We start from the raw sequence: 18,548 nt of genomic DNA on the forward strand, positions 1-18,548 counted from the left end.
TAGGATCTTAAGTTCTTTTGGTTAAAATGTATTTTCCTTTTGAGTTTGGTCCAGACTCCAAAAAATTTTGCAGCAACTTAACATGTTAACTGGTTTTCTGCATTGTTTTAGAAAATCTTCTAAGGATTTTTGTTTAAACAACATGAAACTCATTTTTGGCCAACTTGTTAGGCTCTCATTGTTTTCTATTATTATTTCTTTTGTACTAGTACTGTGGCTGTGTAGCAATCTTACATTTGACTTTCTAAAGATTTTAGAGTTGTGTTTTCTGATATATATATAATGAATTTGTTTGAATTGCTATTTGCAGCCATAGATAGAAGAAATTCTAATAAATTGTAGTGTACCTTATTCTAATTAATGTGGTCCAACATGTGGACTATCATCATCCTGTGTGATGAAAAAGCAGCCAAATTAAGATTTTCTTTGGCTGCTTTTTCATCATCGTGGACTATCATCATCGTAATGGACTGAAATACGAACCTTGCACAAGATATTCTTCAAAGTCCGCAAATGTTATGTGATATAATTCTTACCTAATTTACATTGATTTTGCTAAACTTATGCTATTACTATATTTATTTCTAACTTAAAAATCATATCCTAACTTTTTTTATATTTTCAGGTATTTTCGGATGGTTTTACACCTAAATTAGATGTACCGCTCGGTATGCCCTAGCGTATCGCTCGGTACGCCCTAGCGTATCGCTCGGTACATGGTACCGTACCGTACCGAGCCAACCTCGAAACATCGGTACGCATTGCATACCTTGGTATCTATAGTAATTATTTATTGTAGTAGTTGTTTATATGATATTATTAATATATCTTAGTAAATATATTGTAGTTATTTTTATGTTATCTTGTATACAATTCAGATGAAACAATTGTTTCCAAGCATGTTAAGTGTGTTAGTTTTAGTTTTCTTTGCTTAAAAATGACACAAAATGAGAACATCATTTACTTTTTTGATTAATCTGGGATGTTAGAGCTTTCCTAAGGTTATGATTTTGAGATACCAAGGACTAGTGAAGTGTAGTTGAATTTGTATGTGCCCTGATGGTTTTGATTGTATGTACTGTAGATAAGTAGTGTGGCTTTTATTTTTCGCTGACGCTGGTTATTACAACTTTTCTCATAGATACTCTGAATCAAATTTGTTTTGCTAATGGCTAAGTTTAGTCGGATCTGTAAAAATGACCTCTTTACTGAAGTTCCTTAAAACGAGGTCTTTAACACTTAAAAGTTGAATAAGGTTTCCCTTTGACTTTTGGTGGTTTCTGTTTCAGAACATTGGGAGTTTCTGTTACCTTTTCCAGAACAATCTTTTTGAAGACAAGAATTGTATGAATCTCTTCTTTGTCTTTTATGGGATTTTGTAGGGCCTGGATGATATGTTAGCAATCGAATTTTGAGATCCCTATATATTATGGGATTTTGAAGACAAATTGTATGAATCTCTTCTTTATCTTTTATGGGATTTTGTAGAGCCTGGATGATATGTTAGCAATCGAATTTTGAGATCCCTATATATTATGCCAGAGCATTTGATCTTTTGTCACCTACTTTTAACTAAATTATCTATGTTTCATATGATGGTTTGCTCATTATTAATGAAACAAATACTGTGGACTCCAATATTGTGCTCCAGTGTTCTTGAAGTATGTTGATTTGTTCCTTTTTGTTCATCTGACCCTGTGACAATATGTTAATTATGAATGAAATAAATGCATCATGCCCCTTCTGATGACATCTGATCTTTTTGTTATTATTTTGTTTTCTTCTTTTCATTGCACATTTAGGGTGCATTAGCTGTTAAATTTCTTGAGATTCATGACTTCTTTCAGATTTTTGTGAGATGGCAAGAAGAATCACGAACTACCACAGAACATCTCGTAGGTTTAGGTCAACTCCATATCCATTGCCTTCATATCACCGACCTATTCCAGAAAGAGAAGAAAATTTGAAGAAAGCAGCATCCTTCACTTTGGAAAAAAAGGATTGGAAGGGTGCGACCTGCCCGGTGTGCATGGAATTCCCACACAATGCTGTCCTCCTCCTTTGCTCATCTCATGACAAGGGCTGCCGCCCCTACATGTGTGCAACCAGCTACCGCTATTCTAATTGTCTTGAACAGTTCAAGAAGGCAAATGCTAAAATGACATCAACATTGGACAATCGGATCCACTATTCGCCTGCATGGAAGAAATCTGAGGTAAGAGAGCTAGTGTGTCCCCTGTGCCGTGGCCAGGTGAAGGGATGGACTGTGGTTGAACCAGCACGAGAATATCTCAACAAGAAGAGGAGAAGCTGCATGCAAGACAACTGCTCATTTATTGGGAACTACAAGGAGCTCCGTAAACACGTGAGAACTGATCACCCTTGTGCTAAGCCCCATGCCGTGGATCCTACTCTTGAACAGAAATGGAGAAATCTCGAGTACCAGACAGAACGGGCAGATGTGATCAGCACGATAAGGTCTTCGATGCCTAGGGCAGTTATACTGGGGGACTATGTGATAGAAATGGGTGATAGTGACCCTGATAGTGATTATGACAACGAGGATGATGATGGTTTTTTTGACAATGGAAATGTGATCTTTGGCAGGAGGAATCATCGGAGTTTCTTTAATGCTCTCCTCCGAGAGTCGACTCGACATCGGAGGCTTAGCAGGAACCATGTATCTGAGGTTGGGGAAGGCAGCAGCGGCTATCTTCCAACCATTGTTGATCATGCTTCTCTTGATGCAACTTTTAGTTATCCGTTGGAGGAATATGATGACGAGGAAAGTACCATAAGTATAATCCATCCCGAAAGGCAGCATCATCGTCGTAGGAGCCTTGGGAGATCGGTACATGGTGCTAGATTATTGTAGTAGCACAGGATCAGATTCAAGGAAAGATATTATCCTTTAAGCATAGCTAATGCTTGAACTATTATTTTCCTCTTTTCTTCACACACATGATTGTCTGTTATAGCAAACATCAAAGCTTGTTCCTTGTGTCTGTTCCAATGTAGTTATTGATGATAATGGCTATGCTTGATTCTTTTTTCTTTTTTTTTTTTGTCTGAAACAAACATGGTGGAACAAATCAAAGCTCGTCATTTGGGGGTAACAATCTGGTTTTAATTGTAATTTCAGCTTTAAGAAACATTTGACATATTTTTTCTTGTCATGCTTGGTGTTTTGCTTGGGCTTGCAAGGAACCATGGAACAGGCACTTGTGGTTGGTAGCTTTAGTTATCTTCTCCATTTATGTTCCTTGAGATGATCAAGATGATGTCATTTGCCATGGAAGTATTCGTTAGTTTAATTAGAGCTGTACTTTATCTACGAGACTTTGTTTCCTACCCATGGGGTGGTTGGAGGGGCAGCATGTATGAGACTGCAGGATGGAGAACAACTCCATCAAGCAACTGCCTGTATGACTGCACATGTGATATACTGATGTTTTTTATTATAGAGAAGCTGGGCATTTAACCTAAAGCTGATATTGATTGGCTTAGATTGACCTTAATCTTATTAGTGACCATAGTTTGATGTGGTAGGGATTAGGTCATTATTAGAATGCAGGTAAACTGGGGGCATTTTCAACTGCAACAGATGTTGAAAACTTGCAATGGTTGCATTTTATTGGGAATTTTGGATCTGCAGTCAGTGTGGATACTATGAACCCCATAAATAGTTTACATGGAAATAGTTTAGGATATGTCCCAAATCATATTCAGCTCTAACATCTTCAAACTTGCATGTAAACCAACTTAAGTTTGATACGCGAATCAAGCTCAAGTATATGATTCAAGCCATATAAATTGTAACTAAAATTTAAATTAAATAAAGATTTTGATTGTGTCATAAAAATATCAAAAGCTTGAAGAAGAAGAAGCAGAAGCAGATCATAAAAACTTGATTAGAAAAAGGAAATAAAAAGTTCTGATGACCAAAAGAGAGGTACTGATCTCATCTAAAAATGTCTTCTCTCACACATATATGTAGTAGTAGTAGTAGCGGTAGTAGAACCAACTAAATCCAACATGTAATCAATTTTTCTCTCAATAATCAATTTTTCTTTTTGTGCAAACTGCGAGTGGCGAAAGTGAATTTTGATATCAGGATGTTGTAGATAATACTATTCATCGCCATTAAAATCATCATGATTGAATGTCCTGCTCATCATAAAAATTTATAGTGCTGTAAATTAAAGGGAAAACCACAAAAAGAGTATAGCATGAGAAATAAGAAACATGGAAGCAATGCCTCTGATGTAGTCTGCAGTTGTTTGTTTGTTTGCTCCCCAAACTTAACAACATTTAAGGAAAAGAAAATTACAATGTTTAATTAATTTTAAATAGCGGGTAGCCGTTGCTAGCAATGTGCTCGATGATGCGTGAACAAGGAAAATAGAAGAAAAAAAAAGATATATAAATGAGCAAAATACACTTTGACCATTTTAACACCTACAGGTCGATTCATATACATAGCAGAGAACCAGGAAAAGGATTTCTAATCCAGGCTTCTCTTACTCAGTAACACTTGCCATTCACAAAAAATAATCTCCAGAATCTAACCCAGCCTCAGAGAAGAGAGACTACCAATTACCTCAACTTTTGTTGACATGGCTGCAAAGATAAAGTTAGGAGGCTTTCAGCTGCTGATCTCATTAGCTGTTGAATCATCACTGAGATTGCCGTCCAAGTATCATCCAAACACCAACATTCTCAGTGATTATTTGGATATTTTACAAGCATAATCTGGATAAAGAGCGAAAAAAATTTACAAGGTAAGTGATTTGTATTGCAAGTAAAAGTTTGGTAGAATCCTGGTACACCTACCTACGTATGCCTTCCTTCCATGGCTTCCTTCTTGATTTGGCAAGTTGAGCAGAGGAAGGGACCATCCCAAGGATTGATTGTTCCAGGCTTTGATGAACCAGCAGCATGTACAGAAATGCCTTCACCCGGTTTCATCTCCAACTGGCAAACGGCACAGTTGAATGGTTTGAACATGGTAAATGCTGGATATTCTGGATCCAACCTGCCATTGCGATTACTTGTTCGTAAGTCTTACACATCAGATCAACTTACATAAGCAAACAAGATGCTTTACAAAATCTCCTTGTCATAAAAAAGAAACGCCTTACAAGAGCTTCCAGATCAGGAAGGTCTTTGTTTAACACTAGGGAATCCATTTGACATGAGATATATGAAAGATGTGGGAAGATATATTTAAGTCAATGCTCATAGTCACATCCACATGAAAAAAAAATTATAATCTATTTAACTAGCAATCTTCTACTTCCTCGAGAATTTTGCAATTGCAGGACCTACGAATTCTTCAATATCTCAGACTTCTCCCTTCTGTCCCCTCAGTCAGATGAGAAGGCATCACTTAAATCTGCCAATCAAATGTGTGGATATCACATGGAAAAGACTACCTGATAAGATTTTCCTAACATTTAGATTTTCCCTCATATTTGCTTCTAATAAGATGCATTCTTTTTCAGGAACAACACCAAAACAAGCAGATATTTCCGAATATTCGGGTTCAGCTATATACATACTTTCTAGTCATCTTAAATTTATTTGGTTGTCTACGGCTCTACATGTAGCTGAACTAAAAAGTGGCATTTAGAAAGCTACACATACCAACGTGGTTTTCAAATTCTGCTGTTTAGTTTATCAGATGTTGCTATAGGAAAATACGCAGATCATGAACATTGAGCAAAAGGACATGACCCGGTGGAAGATGGATTAAAATAGTGGTTTTAAGAGGATATGGAGGTTTTGAGAGGATATCGAGTGTCCTAAGTGATTTCTTTTTTGAGTTGTATGTTTTTCTGTTAATATAATTATGAATGCAGTCGAGGTTGGTTAGTAAGATTACATAGGATTGATCTAAACCTGACACTATCAGACGACAAATCCAGCCTCCCAAATCTGGACCTGAGTGATATAACAAGCAAGTTAAATCAAGCATACTTAAGTCAATGATCAAGTTCACAAATGAAAATCACATTATTATTGTTTTTTTTTTTTTCTTGAATAAAGTTGGTCAGGTTGGATTGATCTGTCAAGTAGGATTTTGGATCCTCACTTTACTAATAATAAGATTGATTGCTCCATTTCAAATGACCAAGCCGTAAAATTGGAAACAACCAAAATAAGCATTAAGTATAGAATTCTAACCGCCTGTGCTTTATTCCTATTTCATGTTGCCCATTCCTGGTTTACCTTGTAATTCACCACTATCTAAGAATTCCCCCTTCAGAAAGTGTATTTCAATTACTCAACCGATGTTAAAAATCAAGAATTTTGAAAGGGAATAGTTGATGCATTGACATATCATTTGATATTAATGTGGCACATATTTAGGAAATGTTGAGATGGAGTATATGTGGTGACTGTACCTGCCATCTTCATTCTATACAAGTATCACATGAGCATCACATCTATATTGTTCTCATGTGGCAGATGCGGGTGGCATCCATGTGAGCCAATATGGGTCCATACAGGGACCTTTTTGTCTGCCATATGGGCAAATCATCAATGCCATGTCAGGATTTATTTGTATAATTACACTATATATATTTCTCTTTTTATTAATTCTAATCTTTGTATGACCTTTTCCTTGTAAATAACAAGTATAAAAAGCCATAGTGTCTCGACTATCTGAAGTTGGGCACATGGGTCTTTTCCACCATTGACCTTTTCCTATATTATTTGAAATTAATGAACGCAAATGAGGTCCTTTTTTTTTTGTTGCATGACTGCCAAGTAAGTTAAGTGTCATAAAGTGAACCACACGTAGGTTAAGTGAATCGAGTTTTACCAAAGATGAGTACACTGTAGCTAACCCTTCAAATTAATGGTTATGCAAAATGGGACTTTGGATAGCCTCGAGCAACGTAGTTTAAAGTTTAGTTTTAGTGACTACTTCTAAAATGATGCAACACATGTTGCTCACCACCAATGAGCACAATGCTAAAAGCAATGCCTTGGTCAACAGTCAACATCGTTCTTCGTGAGGAAGTTTTCTTTGTCTACTTTTATTTCCCCTGAAACCTTGGCATCCTTTGTCTTCTTTGGATATGACTAAACCATCTTAAATAATGTTTCCTCATCTTTGCCTCTGAGATATCATCAATGTATTTGTTTCTACTTCTATCTTGTAAGCAGATATCCAAGCATCCTCTCTCAGCTAATGCTAATTGAGAAGCCAGTCTAGATAGCTTCACAGACACAGAGAAGCCTCACATATAAACATCATCATATCGCTGCCTACCTATATGAATGTAATATCATATGCTTCACAATGGAAATACAAAAGCCTACCTCAAACAATTATATACAACATGTGCTTATGCATCTGATTTAGATCATCAGATTATACAGTATTGAAATAAAAAATGCATGCATCTACTAAAACTTGAGAAAAAAGCGCTGATCATAGAATATGCAAAATTTTGTCTCTAGAAGAGCCACCAAAGTGTTTTCTGGCTGGAGATACAATATGCAAGAGTAAATTTCAATCCATACTGAAACTTCGGCCGGTAATTTAACATACTAATATGCAATAGAATTCAAGCCTGATTTTGCAGTCAGGTTTGGCTTAATATATACGGACCTTTGGGCAAGGATTGGGGACCCATCCTCAAAGATTTCTTCTACCATGTCTGCTTCAGAATAGTCTCTATCTGAAAATAATGATGACTCAGAAGATCTTCGACGGAACATATTCTTGAATACACCTTTCCCTGGTCTCTTAAAAGCTGGAAAGGAAGGTGATATTTTCTCCGGTGGTAGTATGTCAACCACAATGCATGTAGTATCATCTCGAAGTCCCTTTAACTGCACAGCTTCCTGAATGAAATTTGAATTATATCTGGCTACCAAAGATTGTGATGTACTATGATCTAAGTAACAATGTTCTCCTGTACCTTAATAATTCTGATAGCTGCAGCTTCTGCCGGCAACCCACGAGAACAACTAAGAGCCTTTTCTGCAGTCAAAGCATCCCATACACCATCGCTTGAAATGACAAGCCGCCCTCCAGCATTTGACAGCTGTAGCAATTATACAAACCATTTATTAGCATAAGCACTTTCATCTAAAAAGAAAAGAACTGAATACTGTCATAAATTACAGTCAAAATACATAGATTACTGCCTATAAAACCAATTTGATGTGTTTGCTTTCATGAAAGAGATTTCACAACACAATGGCAAGATTGAGACAGAGATGCAGAACAAGTTCTGTATACTTTTTAGATGTGTTACGTGCAGGCCAACAATAAAAAGCCATAATTTTGAAACAATGTCCTTCACCAAAGGGCCACTGTTCTTTAGGGGATTGAAAAACTCCGAGAAGTTTTAAACGTGATTTATAACAGAAATCAAAAGAATGAAAATGAAAGATCAAGTACCTACTTAGTTTTTATTTGAACATAACAACAACCTACATAACGATCAGGATGTTTTTCACCTTTTTCATTTTACCCTTTTGACATTATATTGGCGGGGATTTTAAATGCATAAAATGTTAGTACTCTTTGTAAACCTAGAGGCAACTGTGATTTAAGTTAGGAACATAGACATAAAATGTTACTGCTCTTTGTGATCTAAGTTAGGAACATAGAATACATCAGAAAAATGAAAATATGGAAACTGAAAATATGGAAAAACGATTTTCTTTCTTTCAAGAAATTAGGAAAATTACTTATGCACCTTCACTTGCTTCACATGTGGAATAGGAACAATAAATTCGCCGACATCCATATCTCCAATTGATCTTGATAGGCATAAGCCACCTGGCCAGCACCTAAGGGGGCCAAACTGGAAAGTGTTTTTGTCAGTTAAATAAGTGGATGAAGGCAAGATAAGTTCCCAAGAAACTTAAGATACATTCTGCATCCAGAACTTGTGTTTCTGTGTATCTCAACAACAATAACATGAACTAATGCCAAGCATCACTTCCAGTTAGCTTCTGTAGATGCAAAGCTTCATATTATACAGCTATGAATCATGGGCAAATATACACCATGATGTGGACATACTGACACAGAAAACTTTATAAGAGCGTCACACGACAGAGCATGTAGATGATGACTATTACATGTTCTAAGTTTTAGCCTTTATGGTAAACTTTAGACAATCTGGGAATCCACGATAATCATATATGAAATTTAATAAGGAACAAACATTCACAAAAATAGTTCAACCGAGTATACAAAACATTAAGTGAAATTTTCAAATTACATGCATATTACCACAATTCAAATTGTGAAGTACCAGATATATGATAAATTTTGGTGTCCAGCAACGACATGGCAAGCATGTCTAGACATCCATGCTTCAGAGGTTTTACAAGATTATAAACCAAATTTTCTTTTATCCTTCACAACAAACATCGATATCAGCTATGCCATTATACACATCTATTATTATATGCCAAAAAATAAAAATAAAAGTGACATGATTTTTTCACTTTAAAATTAAATGGTATGCTTGAGAGCTACACTTTGGTTCAACTCTAAACATACATGCATCTGGCCACACTTAAACCTACAAATGTATCACTTGAAAGAATGGCTAAGCTGTGCTTTCAAAAGAACATGTCACTTGAAAGTAATTCTAAGGTTTGAAGTTATTCATAGCACAATCACATGCCTTATTCAAACATTTTGTAATGACAGAGTTGCAGGCTTGAGAAACATATGTGCTAATTCCTGCTAGATGTATAAGAAGTACATGCTCAACACTACTTACACTCATTTATCTTAACAAGACATGAGGATCACCCATTGAAGATTTGGATCCATTTATTATCCGATCGCCAATGTCAACCTTTATAAGTTGCAAAAAAAGTTGTACAGGTATATTTTGACTAACAGGAAATGTTGGAGACTTGAATGATCTTAGATGGGGGATCAAATTACATTTGCCATTTTATTTATTTTAACTTCATCTCTTATTTCTTAGCTTTAATTCTATGTTCCTCATACAATTTAACTCGGTACATGTGAAACAAGCTAGTTATTGCTTGACCATAGTATCATAATTTACTGATCAAAATTGACATATAATTTTCTGGAAACAAAAGAATTTCTTCCTCAATTAAGATTTGGATAAATAATGACACTCACATTAGCAGTCGTTAAACAGCTGCTAGGTGGTTCAGTGAATTTGGTTGGATTATGTCTTTTTCTGTGTAGGAAAACAAGGTTCGCCATACCGATGCGTACCGCCCGGTACGGGCGGTACGTACCGGTCCGAGAGGCGACCGGTACGCGGACCGCCCTATACCGGGCGGTACACCGAATTCAGTATATATCGGGCGGTAACGGTCGAAATTTCGACCGTTACCGCCCGGTACCATTCGGTAACGGTCGATTTCGACCGTTACCGCCCGATACCACTCGGTAACGGTCGAAATCGACCGGTACCACTCGGTAACGGTCGAAATCGACCGTTACCACACTGTAGCAGTGCTACAGTGCTCCAACGGTCAAATTGACCGTTGGAGCCCTTTCTCCTCCTATTTAAACTAATCTTCTCTCCCCTATTTCATTATACTCTCTTAAACTCTCTCTCAAACATTTTTTTTCTCTCATAAACTCTATAAAACAACGATTTGTGAATTCAATCGAGGTAAATTTGAGAAGATTAAGAGGAAGAACTTTCTAATCAAGAGGTATGTATTCGTTTTCTTTAATTAGAGAGTAATTAAGTTATTTAATGCTGCGATTAGTTATTTTAATGATGATTTAATCGAAATTTGTTTGATTTTATATCAATTTAATGTCTTTAATACCTATTAGGGTATTTGTCATGTTTATAGTGGTGAAAGAGAAGTAAATGATTAGTGTAGATAAATGATAAGTTTATCATAATTTGAATTTTGAATCATATTGGATTAAAATTACATATTTAATGTTTCTTTTATGTGTTTAACATATATATGATGGTAAAATAAGTTTAATTATGTTTTATTAAAGTTTTTTAATACTGTAATTAGTTATTTTTACGATGATTTAATCAAAATTTATTCGATTTTATGTGAATCCAATATCTTTAATATCTATTAGAGTATTTGCCATGTTTATAATGTTGAAAGAGAAATAATTAGTGAAAAATTAACTATATTAATCACATAATTAGTGTATCTAATGATTTTAATACTTCTTTTATGCACGTAACATATTTATGATAATAAAATATGATTAGTTATGTTTTAATAAAATTACTTAATATTGTGATTAGTGATTTATGATCGATATTAGATCATGGAACTCGACAAGGTACTGGTCAAGTTTATGCGCGGAAGGGAAAGGAGAAGGGGAAGGGGAAGGTAGTGGATGAATATGAACAAATGCGACAAAGCATACATGATATAGACACAGAAAGAGACTCATCGTATTCACAGCCATCGTATTATGAAGAATCATATGGGCAACAACAGTATGGTGATAGTTGGTCATCCTTCTCTGAGCAACAGCATGATACAGAACAACACCAATATATGCCTCAAGAGCTGCCTCGGACAAATATGATTTATGACGATCAATCTACGATCAGTACCACATTGATGCATCAATGGCATACGGTGTATCAATACACTATGTCATGGGATCAATTTCATGATTGGGTCCAACAAACGTATCATATTGATATGTATCGGATCGAGGACCCCGATCCACCACCCGTGGAGGCTCGTCGTTCGTTTTGGTGGTAGAATTAACAATCAGGTATATCTAGATATATGATTATTTAATTCATTTGAATTTTAGAGTTTATATTGTAACAAAATAGTCTAACAATTCAACTGATTTTTCTATAGATATTTCAATCTATAACGAGCTGAAATACGAACCTCGAACAAGACTACCTCAAAGCCCGAAAAAGATATGTGATGCTATTTTTTATCTAATTTACATTGATTTTGCTAAACTTATACTATTACTATATTTATTTGTAACTTGAAAACTCTATCCTAACTTTTTTTTTAATTTTCAGGTATTTTCGGAGGGATAAATCGATAAAATCAAGTGTACCGAGCGGTACACCTCGGTGTACCGCTCGGTACGCCGTACCGTACCGTACCGAGCCGGCGTCGAAACGCCGGTACGGTACGGTTCGGCGAACCTTGTAGGAAAACATGTTTCTTAACAGAGCCATAAAAATTAAAAGAGACCTCAAGAAGGATACAAAAGCTAAACGAACTGATAATAACAAGAATAAGGTATATCTCACAATATGTTCCAATTTAATCAATTATAGGAAGAAAAACTCAATTCTAATTATGATAGACTGATGATTGATAACAGTCGCACATAATCTATCATACTTTGTTGCTAATTATGTCTTTATTACAGCAATTATTATATAGCGCTAGCATGTTTAAGCCGATTCACGTGTACCAATTGCAGTAGGCTGAACTATTTATAACAAGTTCAGAAACACCAACAATGCACAGTAGAAGATTAAAGAAATGGAAACAAGAGATGCTATAAAGCAGAATTCAATTGTTCAAATAAAGTTTCATAAACTGTTCTGCTACTTAAAAAAAAAGTACTCGCAGTTGGTAAAGATATAAAAGATACCTCTGCACCACCGACGACATTCATCCTTCCAACTTCTCCACCGCAAGCAGTTATACGTTCCACCCTAGGACAGAACCGACCTTCTTAAGGGAGTGACGATGGTTGCATGCATAAATATCGAAAAGCAGAAACATGCCATGTCTAGTATTCAAAAAGTGTGAGAACATACTCTTCCTCGTTTGCTTCCAAACGGTGATCGGCTGACAAAAAATAAACTGAACCTTCAGCAGATTCTAGTATGCAACGAGAATCACCAACAGATGCCACAGTCACAACCCATCCATCAATTATGACAAATGTCACAGTTGTTCCAGAAACACTTGCTGAGAAAATGACAGACGTCAGTTCGTCACAGAGGAATTTGTGCTATAGAAAAACTGTCTCATGATCATGTTAGTTGCAGAGATGAAGTGCTCCATATAGGTAACTAGTGTTATACACTAAAAGTTATACCCTAGAAGATCATTAGTCATGCTATATGTAATCTCTAGAAACTCAACACAATTTTCTTATCAATGTTCATACCAATTTTTTTAAAATCTTTATCAGTTTTAACAAATCCTGCAACCAAAGCTCTTGGTAATGCTTGAATCCACTCATTCCTGCTAAGGTCTGATGGAATTGCACTTAAAACATTGTTCAAGAGATTCTCCTTGGAGTATGTAGCAGCTGCAGCCCCATTGTGACCATCAAAAAGCTGCAGGAGAAAAAAGAGCCCAGTGAAAAGATTCTGCAAACAGTAGCAACAAAACACATACAAACTTTGATGAAACATCAGATTTATGCATTAATATAGAACAAAATTTGCATACATTTGATTTCTGATATGCCTGTTTCTTATTTCATAGCAAGATTCTTCCAGTAGCTGATACAAGAAAAAGAATATAAATATTCATCCTTTCACAACAGCTGTTCTTGGCTACAAAAGTTATCAAATAAATGCCAAGTCCCCCTTCAATCCAATTAAGGCTTTACCAAACCACTAGCCTGGGATGTGAATCTTGGGCATCCAAAAGCAGTTTCTTCAATTCTGCCTTTCTTGTTATCTATCATTTGGTACAATAGATCTATTTAGCCGACCCCAAATAGTTGGAACTATGTTGTTGTCGTCTAGATGATCTTATTAAACTAAACTTCCAGCGTGTTCATAACTAAAGCACTACAATAAATCAAAGTCTCGCTGAGCTTTCAAATTGAAATTTCAAGCAACAATTTGCCTAAACCCTTTCAGAGATTTGATCGGTTCTATCAACACGCTTCAGTCAACGTACGTCAAACAATTATCTAATACCATCGCCTGAACAAGAACAACGACTGTTAGACCCACGAATCAGGCAAAACAATGTCGATTCTCGAACTAAAATGGACATTGCATCCTACAAAAGAGAGCCAAGATGTGAACTTTGGAAGCGAGAAACATTACAGCAAAGACTGAGAAGGTGGTGTCGCCTTGCCCGGGAACTCGCTGGCACTCGGTCTTCACGAGGGTGAAGTCCTCCCCCTTCTTGCTCTCGCTCGCCTCCCCGTAGAGGATGTCCGGTTTCTCGATCCTCTCCCATGACATCTCCCGCCTGAGGAGCACCGCCAACGGGACCATCCCGTCGCCATCCATCGCCGCCATCCGCCCGCCAATCTCGCCGCGAGAACAGCTTCGGTCTTTGGGGGTGGGAACGGAGAAAGGAGGTAAAACCCGACGGAGGGATCAACGGGTTGGCATCTTCGAAGATGCGGACTGGAGAAGGGGGAGATGGGAGATCTCAACAGGAATTGGGAGGTCGGAAGCTATCGAATTCGACGCAATGGGGAACGAAAAAAGAAAAGATTTATTGTGTTCGGCGTTATTTTATACAACGTAGAAATGGGAACGGAGAGGGAGGCTGTCACGGTGACATTGTCCTCGCGGGCCCGCAGACTAACGTGCGCCGCAGCAACGAGGGGAGTCGGAAGCTGCCGGCGCGCTTCAGCGAGCGCAGCAGCTTTCTATTTCCCTTTTCTTAAATCAAATATTCAGATTTTTTCTAGAAAATATCTATATTTTTAGTTTTTTTAATTGATATCCTCTCTTTTATTCTTTTTATTTATTTTTATATTGTTATAGTATTTTCTTTATAATATTTTTTTAATAAAATTTATATTTTTTATTAAAATATTAAAAATACTGTTATAAAAACATTATAAGTGACATCATTTTATATATCTTTAGTTATCATTGCTCATAGTAGTCAATTTGGATCATTTATAGTATATTTTTAGTAATTATTATAATATTTTTATTATTATAAATATAATATTATAATAAAATTATCTTTTTATTTTTATTTTGATGATGTTGTTTCTAAATTATTATATATACTAAATTTGAATCATAGTAGATATACAAATAGTTTCTAATGTGTTTTGATTTCATTTGACTCATTTACAGAGTTTTCAAGTTGGCTTTATAATATTTTCATTATAATAGATGAGAAATTTTTTTTCAAATTGTTTTTCAAATATTTTCATGGTTTTCAAATTGTTTTCAAATTGTTTCAAATGTTTTCAAATTGTTTTCAAATTGTTTTTCAAATATTTTCATTATAATAGATGAGAAATTTTCAAATTTTCATTATAATATTTTCTCATCTATTTTCATTATAATAGATGAGAAATTTTTTTCAAATATTTTCATGGTAGATATATCAAATTGTTTCCAAAACAATACAACAGGCTAAACAAATACTATAATAGATGAGAAATTTTTTAGGGATAATTTAGATTTTTTAAAAAAAAATTAAAAAATACTATTTGAAGAAAAAGTAAAATTAGGGATATTAATTGGAAAATACCCAAAATATAGGTATTTTATGAAGAAAAAAATTATCCTAAAATATTATATTATATATATGATAATTTAAAAAAAAATATTTTAGATTTTTCTGACCGGTGTCGCTTTTTATTTTTCTCTAATGATGCCTAATCTTTCTTTATATTAAAAAATATCCTTTATATGATATTAGAAAAAAGTCTCACTCCTACTAATATATTAGTTATAATATATCTGAATATGATTATAGTGTCTTTAGATATTTTATAATTCGTAAACCGACAAAAATACCTATTTGAAACTCATATACAGTAACAATAACTTAGTTTGTATTTAATTTTCAGTCTGTTATAATATACCTTTGTATAGTTTGTGGTGTTTTGTAATGGTGTCAAAAACATTAAACTATATTCAAAAATTAGTATGGGATCAATTCACCATATAGATCGGTCCAATATAAAATTGTGTTTTTTTTAATCTTATTAGCAGCATTTAAGGGATATAAAAAAGTGAGAGGAGCTATACTAAAAAACAAAAGATGATTTTTCCTCAAGATTTTGGCTTGTGTATATCCCATCCCGTAAAGCAAACTTTTCTCTGGTAATTAATGTCTCTTAGTTAGTTCCCATTAATTCGTTGACAAATTTCTTATGATATTGTCAAGGATAGGTTTTTATATTTTGTACATTATATTTATATTAATATGTTTGTTATTTTTGAAATAGTGGATTGAATTTTAGTAGACGGACTTTGACAAAATTTATTATTATTATTATTATTATTATTAACATCATAGCGAATATAAATTTTACATAAAACTCATTTAAACTTAACTATTTTCCAATGTCAAAACTTACAATAAATTCTTATATTGAACTTACACTAAATTTGAATCCTCGTTGGTCGAAAATTCAAAATCTCGATATCCATAAATTCATATGGGGCTTGTTTGAATAATAATAATAATAATAATAATAATTATTATTATTATTATTATTATTATTATTATTATTATTATTATTATTATTATTATTATTTGCTGCTTATGTTGTGAATGTTTATATGCCTTATTTTTGGGTCGATGTGATTGTCTGATACATGCGATAATCCCCAATTCATCTTCTCATCCACTAACAACGGTACTGCTGATAGTGTCATTCAGCACATAATTTCTTAGTTCGTCGTGTGAGTAATAATGTAGGATATATATTAGCGTTTGTTTTGGTATGTTTTCTATTGAATTGGAGTTGCGACTCCAGCAATATTCCTTCTATTGTCTTCATACTGTAATATGTTCATTATTGATTCATGTGGACTATATAACAAAAATACTTCAATCGTATACCAGCGGGTAAAATTGGGCTCACGATGTTTCTAGAAGCCTCGGCCCTTAAATGGGTTATATCGAATGCTGATTAGGCTTAGCCTGGTTCGATTAAATACCTAATTTATTAAAAATATTTATATGTGTAAGACGAAAAATAAGACGAACATCAATGAACTAAAAAGATAGTCTAGCATCGATAATATTTTGGATTGAATTGATGTTCAATATAATATACGTTAACTCTAATCACTCCTACTCAACAATGTTCAAATTTTAAAATAGAGAACAAAATTTAATTTGAGTGAGTCAAAATTAAAAGAAAAAAAAGATTGAGTCAAGGTCAAATTATAGAAATAGATGAGAGGATGATGGAGCGAAAAAGTCAAATTATATATACTAAGTTTGACCTATATGAAGAATAGCCCATATATATATATATATATATATATATGAAAATAAAGCATGGTGGAATGAATTCGAGGAGGGCCAACCAAAGCATAAGCATGGATTGGTCCGTCAAAAAGCGATGATCCAATTTGGTATAAATCTTAGTCACTGGACACACATTTGCTATAAAATCTTTCATCACATTTCGACGATCAGAATCTGCTTTCAAAATACTTGATCACAACTTAATCACGTCAAACTAATTATATTATGATCCCACGTAAAGCATGCCATGTCGGCTTCCGCGAGCAGACATAAACAAAAAGGCAGAGAGCACTCATTGGTCCGTGCACAGCGCGTGGCGATGGGACGGCACGTACAAAAGGGCGGGAAGGGCAACATGTGGGTGCTCCCCAAGAAGCGATCCCGTCGCTTTCCCACCCGATACCATCGGTCGGTTTCGGTACGCAAAGCCACGCCCCACCCCAATCCCCGTGGGCCCGACTCCCGCCGCAAGCGAACAGAAACCTCAGATCTAGCGGGTCCCACCCCGCCAACGCTCGCTTTACGGCGGGACCCGCTCCAGGCCCGGATAACGGACGCAGGATTCACGGCGGGTGATCCATATCATCTCACGTTGTTTTACGGTCACGTTTATTCGAAATAGACATGAATTAAAAACTGAAAATAAATTTGAAGAGATAAGTGTATATCTCTGGTTTTTTTAATAATAATAATAATATTTCTTTGAACTATTTTTCGATAATAATAATACTAAAGAAATTTATTTCTTTTCATAATCCTGGAAATACCTCTCATGATTCAACAAACTTTTTTGGATCGAAATCTCCCACTCAAAAAAAATCAAAAAATTATTAAAAACTCAATAAAAATTAATATATATATATATATATATATATAATTATCCCTATTAGTTTAGGAATAAGAACGATTAAGAATTACTTCGATGTCAATTATGATTTTTTAAATAGGTTTGTAGTGAAAATATGACTTCAAATATTCATCCTTATTGATTAAAAAATAAATAAATAAATAAATAGAGAGAATTTTTAATAGATTTATATTATTTTAAAAAAAAATTTATGTCTATTAAAAAATACTGTAACTAGGATTTAAGATTGATTCACCCTATGAACAGATTCTAAATCGATGGATCAAGTCACTGTATAAATCGATCCTCTTGAAAAATATGAAAAAAACACTCTCGGTAAAACAATTTTTTTTTTTATGAATTCGTTTATTAAAAAAATAAAAAAAATAATATATTCCTTTAACGAAATGTAGGGAACATACGAACGCGGAGGTGACGACAGATGAGTGGGCCGCATCCCTGCTTGGTGGATGGACTGAGACAGGTGGTCCGCTCGCTCACGGCGGAGTTCCGTAACCGGACGGTGTTGGATGCGCTTCAG

The 18,548-nt window shown here is 34.9% G+C and overlaps 2 protein-coding genes across 3 annotated transcripts; one reads left to right on the top strand and one right to left on the bottom strand.

Moving 5' to 3' along the window:
* Positions 1-603: 603 nt before the first annotated feature.
* LOC135661446 (uncharacterized) lies at positions 604-3,037 on the top strand. Of its 2 annotated transcripts, none has more exons than XM_065176515.1 (2): positions 604-754; positions 1,848-3,037. In XM_065176515.1, the coding sequence occupies exon 2, from the start codon at positions 1,859-1,861 to the stop codon at positions 2,873-2,875; it is 1,017 nt and encodes a 338-aa protein (XP_065032587.1). In that variant the 5' UTR covers positions 604-754; positions 1,848-1,858; the 3' UTR covers positions 2,876-3,037. The 2 variants fall into 2 exon arrangements, with proteins under 2 accessions (XP_065032587.1, XP_065032588.1); XM_065176516.1 differs by lacking the exon at positions 604-754 and adding an exon at positions 807-1,344.
* Positions 3,038-4,402: 1,365 nt separating this feature from the next.
* Positions 4,403-14,403, bottom strand: LOC135661447 (probable protein phosphatase 2C 12). The gene is made up of 9 exons (XM_065176517.1): positions 14,022-14,403; positions 13,124-13,295; positions 12,768-12,921; positions 12,599-12,662; positions 8,724-8,831; positions 7,938-8,063; positions 7,625-7,860; positions 4,834-5,035; positions 4,403-4,752 (listed from the first exon to the last, which is right to left on the bottom strand). Exons 1-8 carry the CDS (start codon positions 14,217-14,219, stop codon positions 4,834-4,836), a joined length of 1,260 nt encoding a protein of 419 aa, XP_065032589.1. The 5' UTR covers positions 14,220-14,403; the 3' UTR covers positions 4,403-4,752.
* Between the last annotated feature and the right edge of the window lie 4,145 nt (positions 14,404-18,548).

The sequence above is a fragment of the Musa acuminata genome, unplaced genomic scaffold (assembly GCF_036884655.1).
Source record: "Musa acuminata AAA Group cultivar baxijiao unplaced genomic scaffold, Cavendish_Baxijiao_AAA HiC_scaffold_548, whole genome shotgun sequence".
Classification (NCBI taxonomy): Eukaryota; Viridiplantae; Streptophyta; class Magnoliopsida; order Zingiberales; family Musaceae; genus Musa; species Musa acuminata.

Excerpts from the sequence above, each read along its gene's own strand:
- LOC135661447 (XM_065176517.1), bottom strand. The coding sequence starts at position 14,219 with ATGGCGGCGATGGATGGCGACGGGATGGTCCCGTTGGCGGTGCTCCTC. Across the intron at positions 8,064-8,723 it reads CACATGTGAAGCAAGTGAAG|CTGTCAAATGCTGGAGGGCG; the intron begins GTGCATAAGTAA and ends TAATTGCTACAG. Across the intron at positions 7,861-7,937 it reads CAGCTATCAGAATTATTAAG|GAAGCTGTGCAGTTAAAGGG; the intron begins GTACAGGAGAAC and ends AATTTCATTCAG.
- LOC135661446 (XM_065176515.1), top strand. The coding sequence starts at position 1,859 with ATGGCAAGAAGAATCACGAACTACCACAGAACATCTCGTAGGTTTAGG.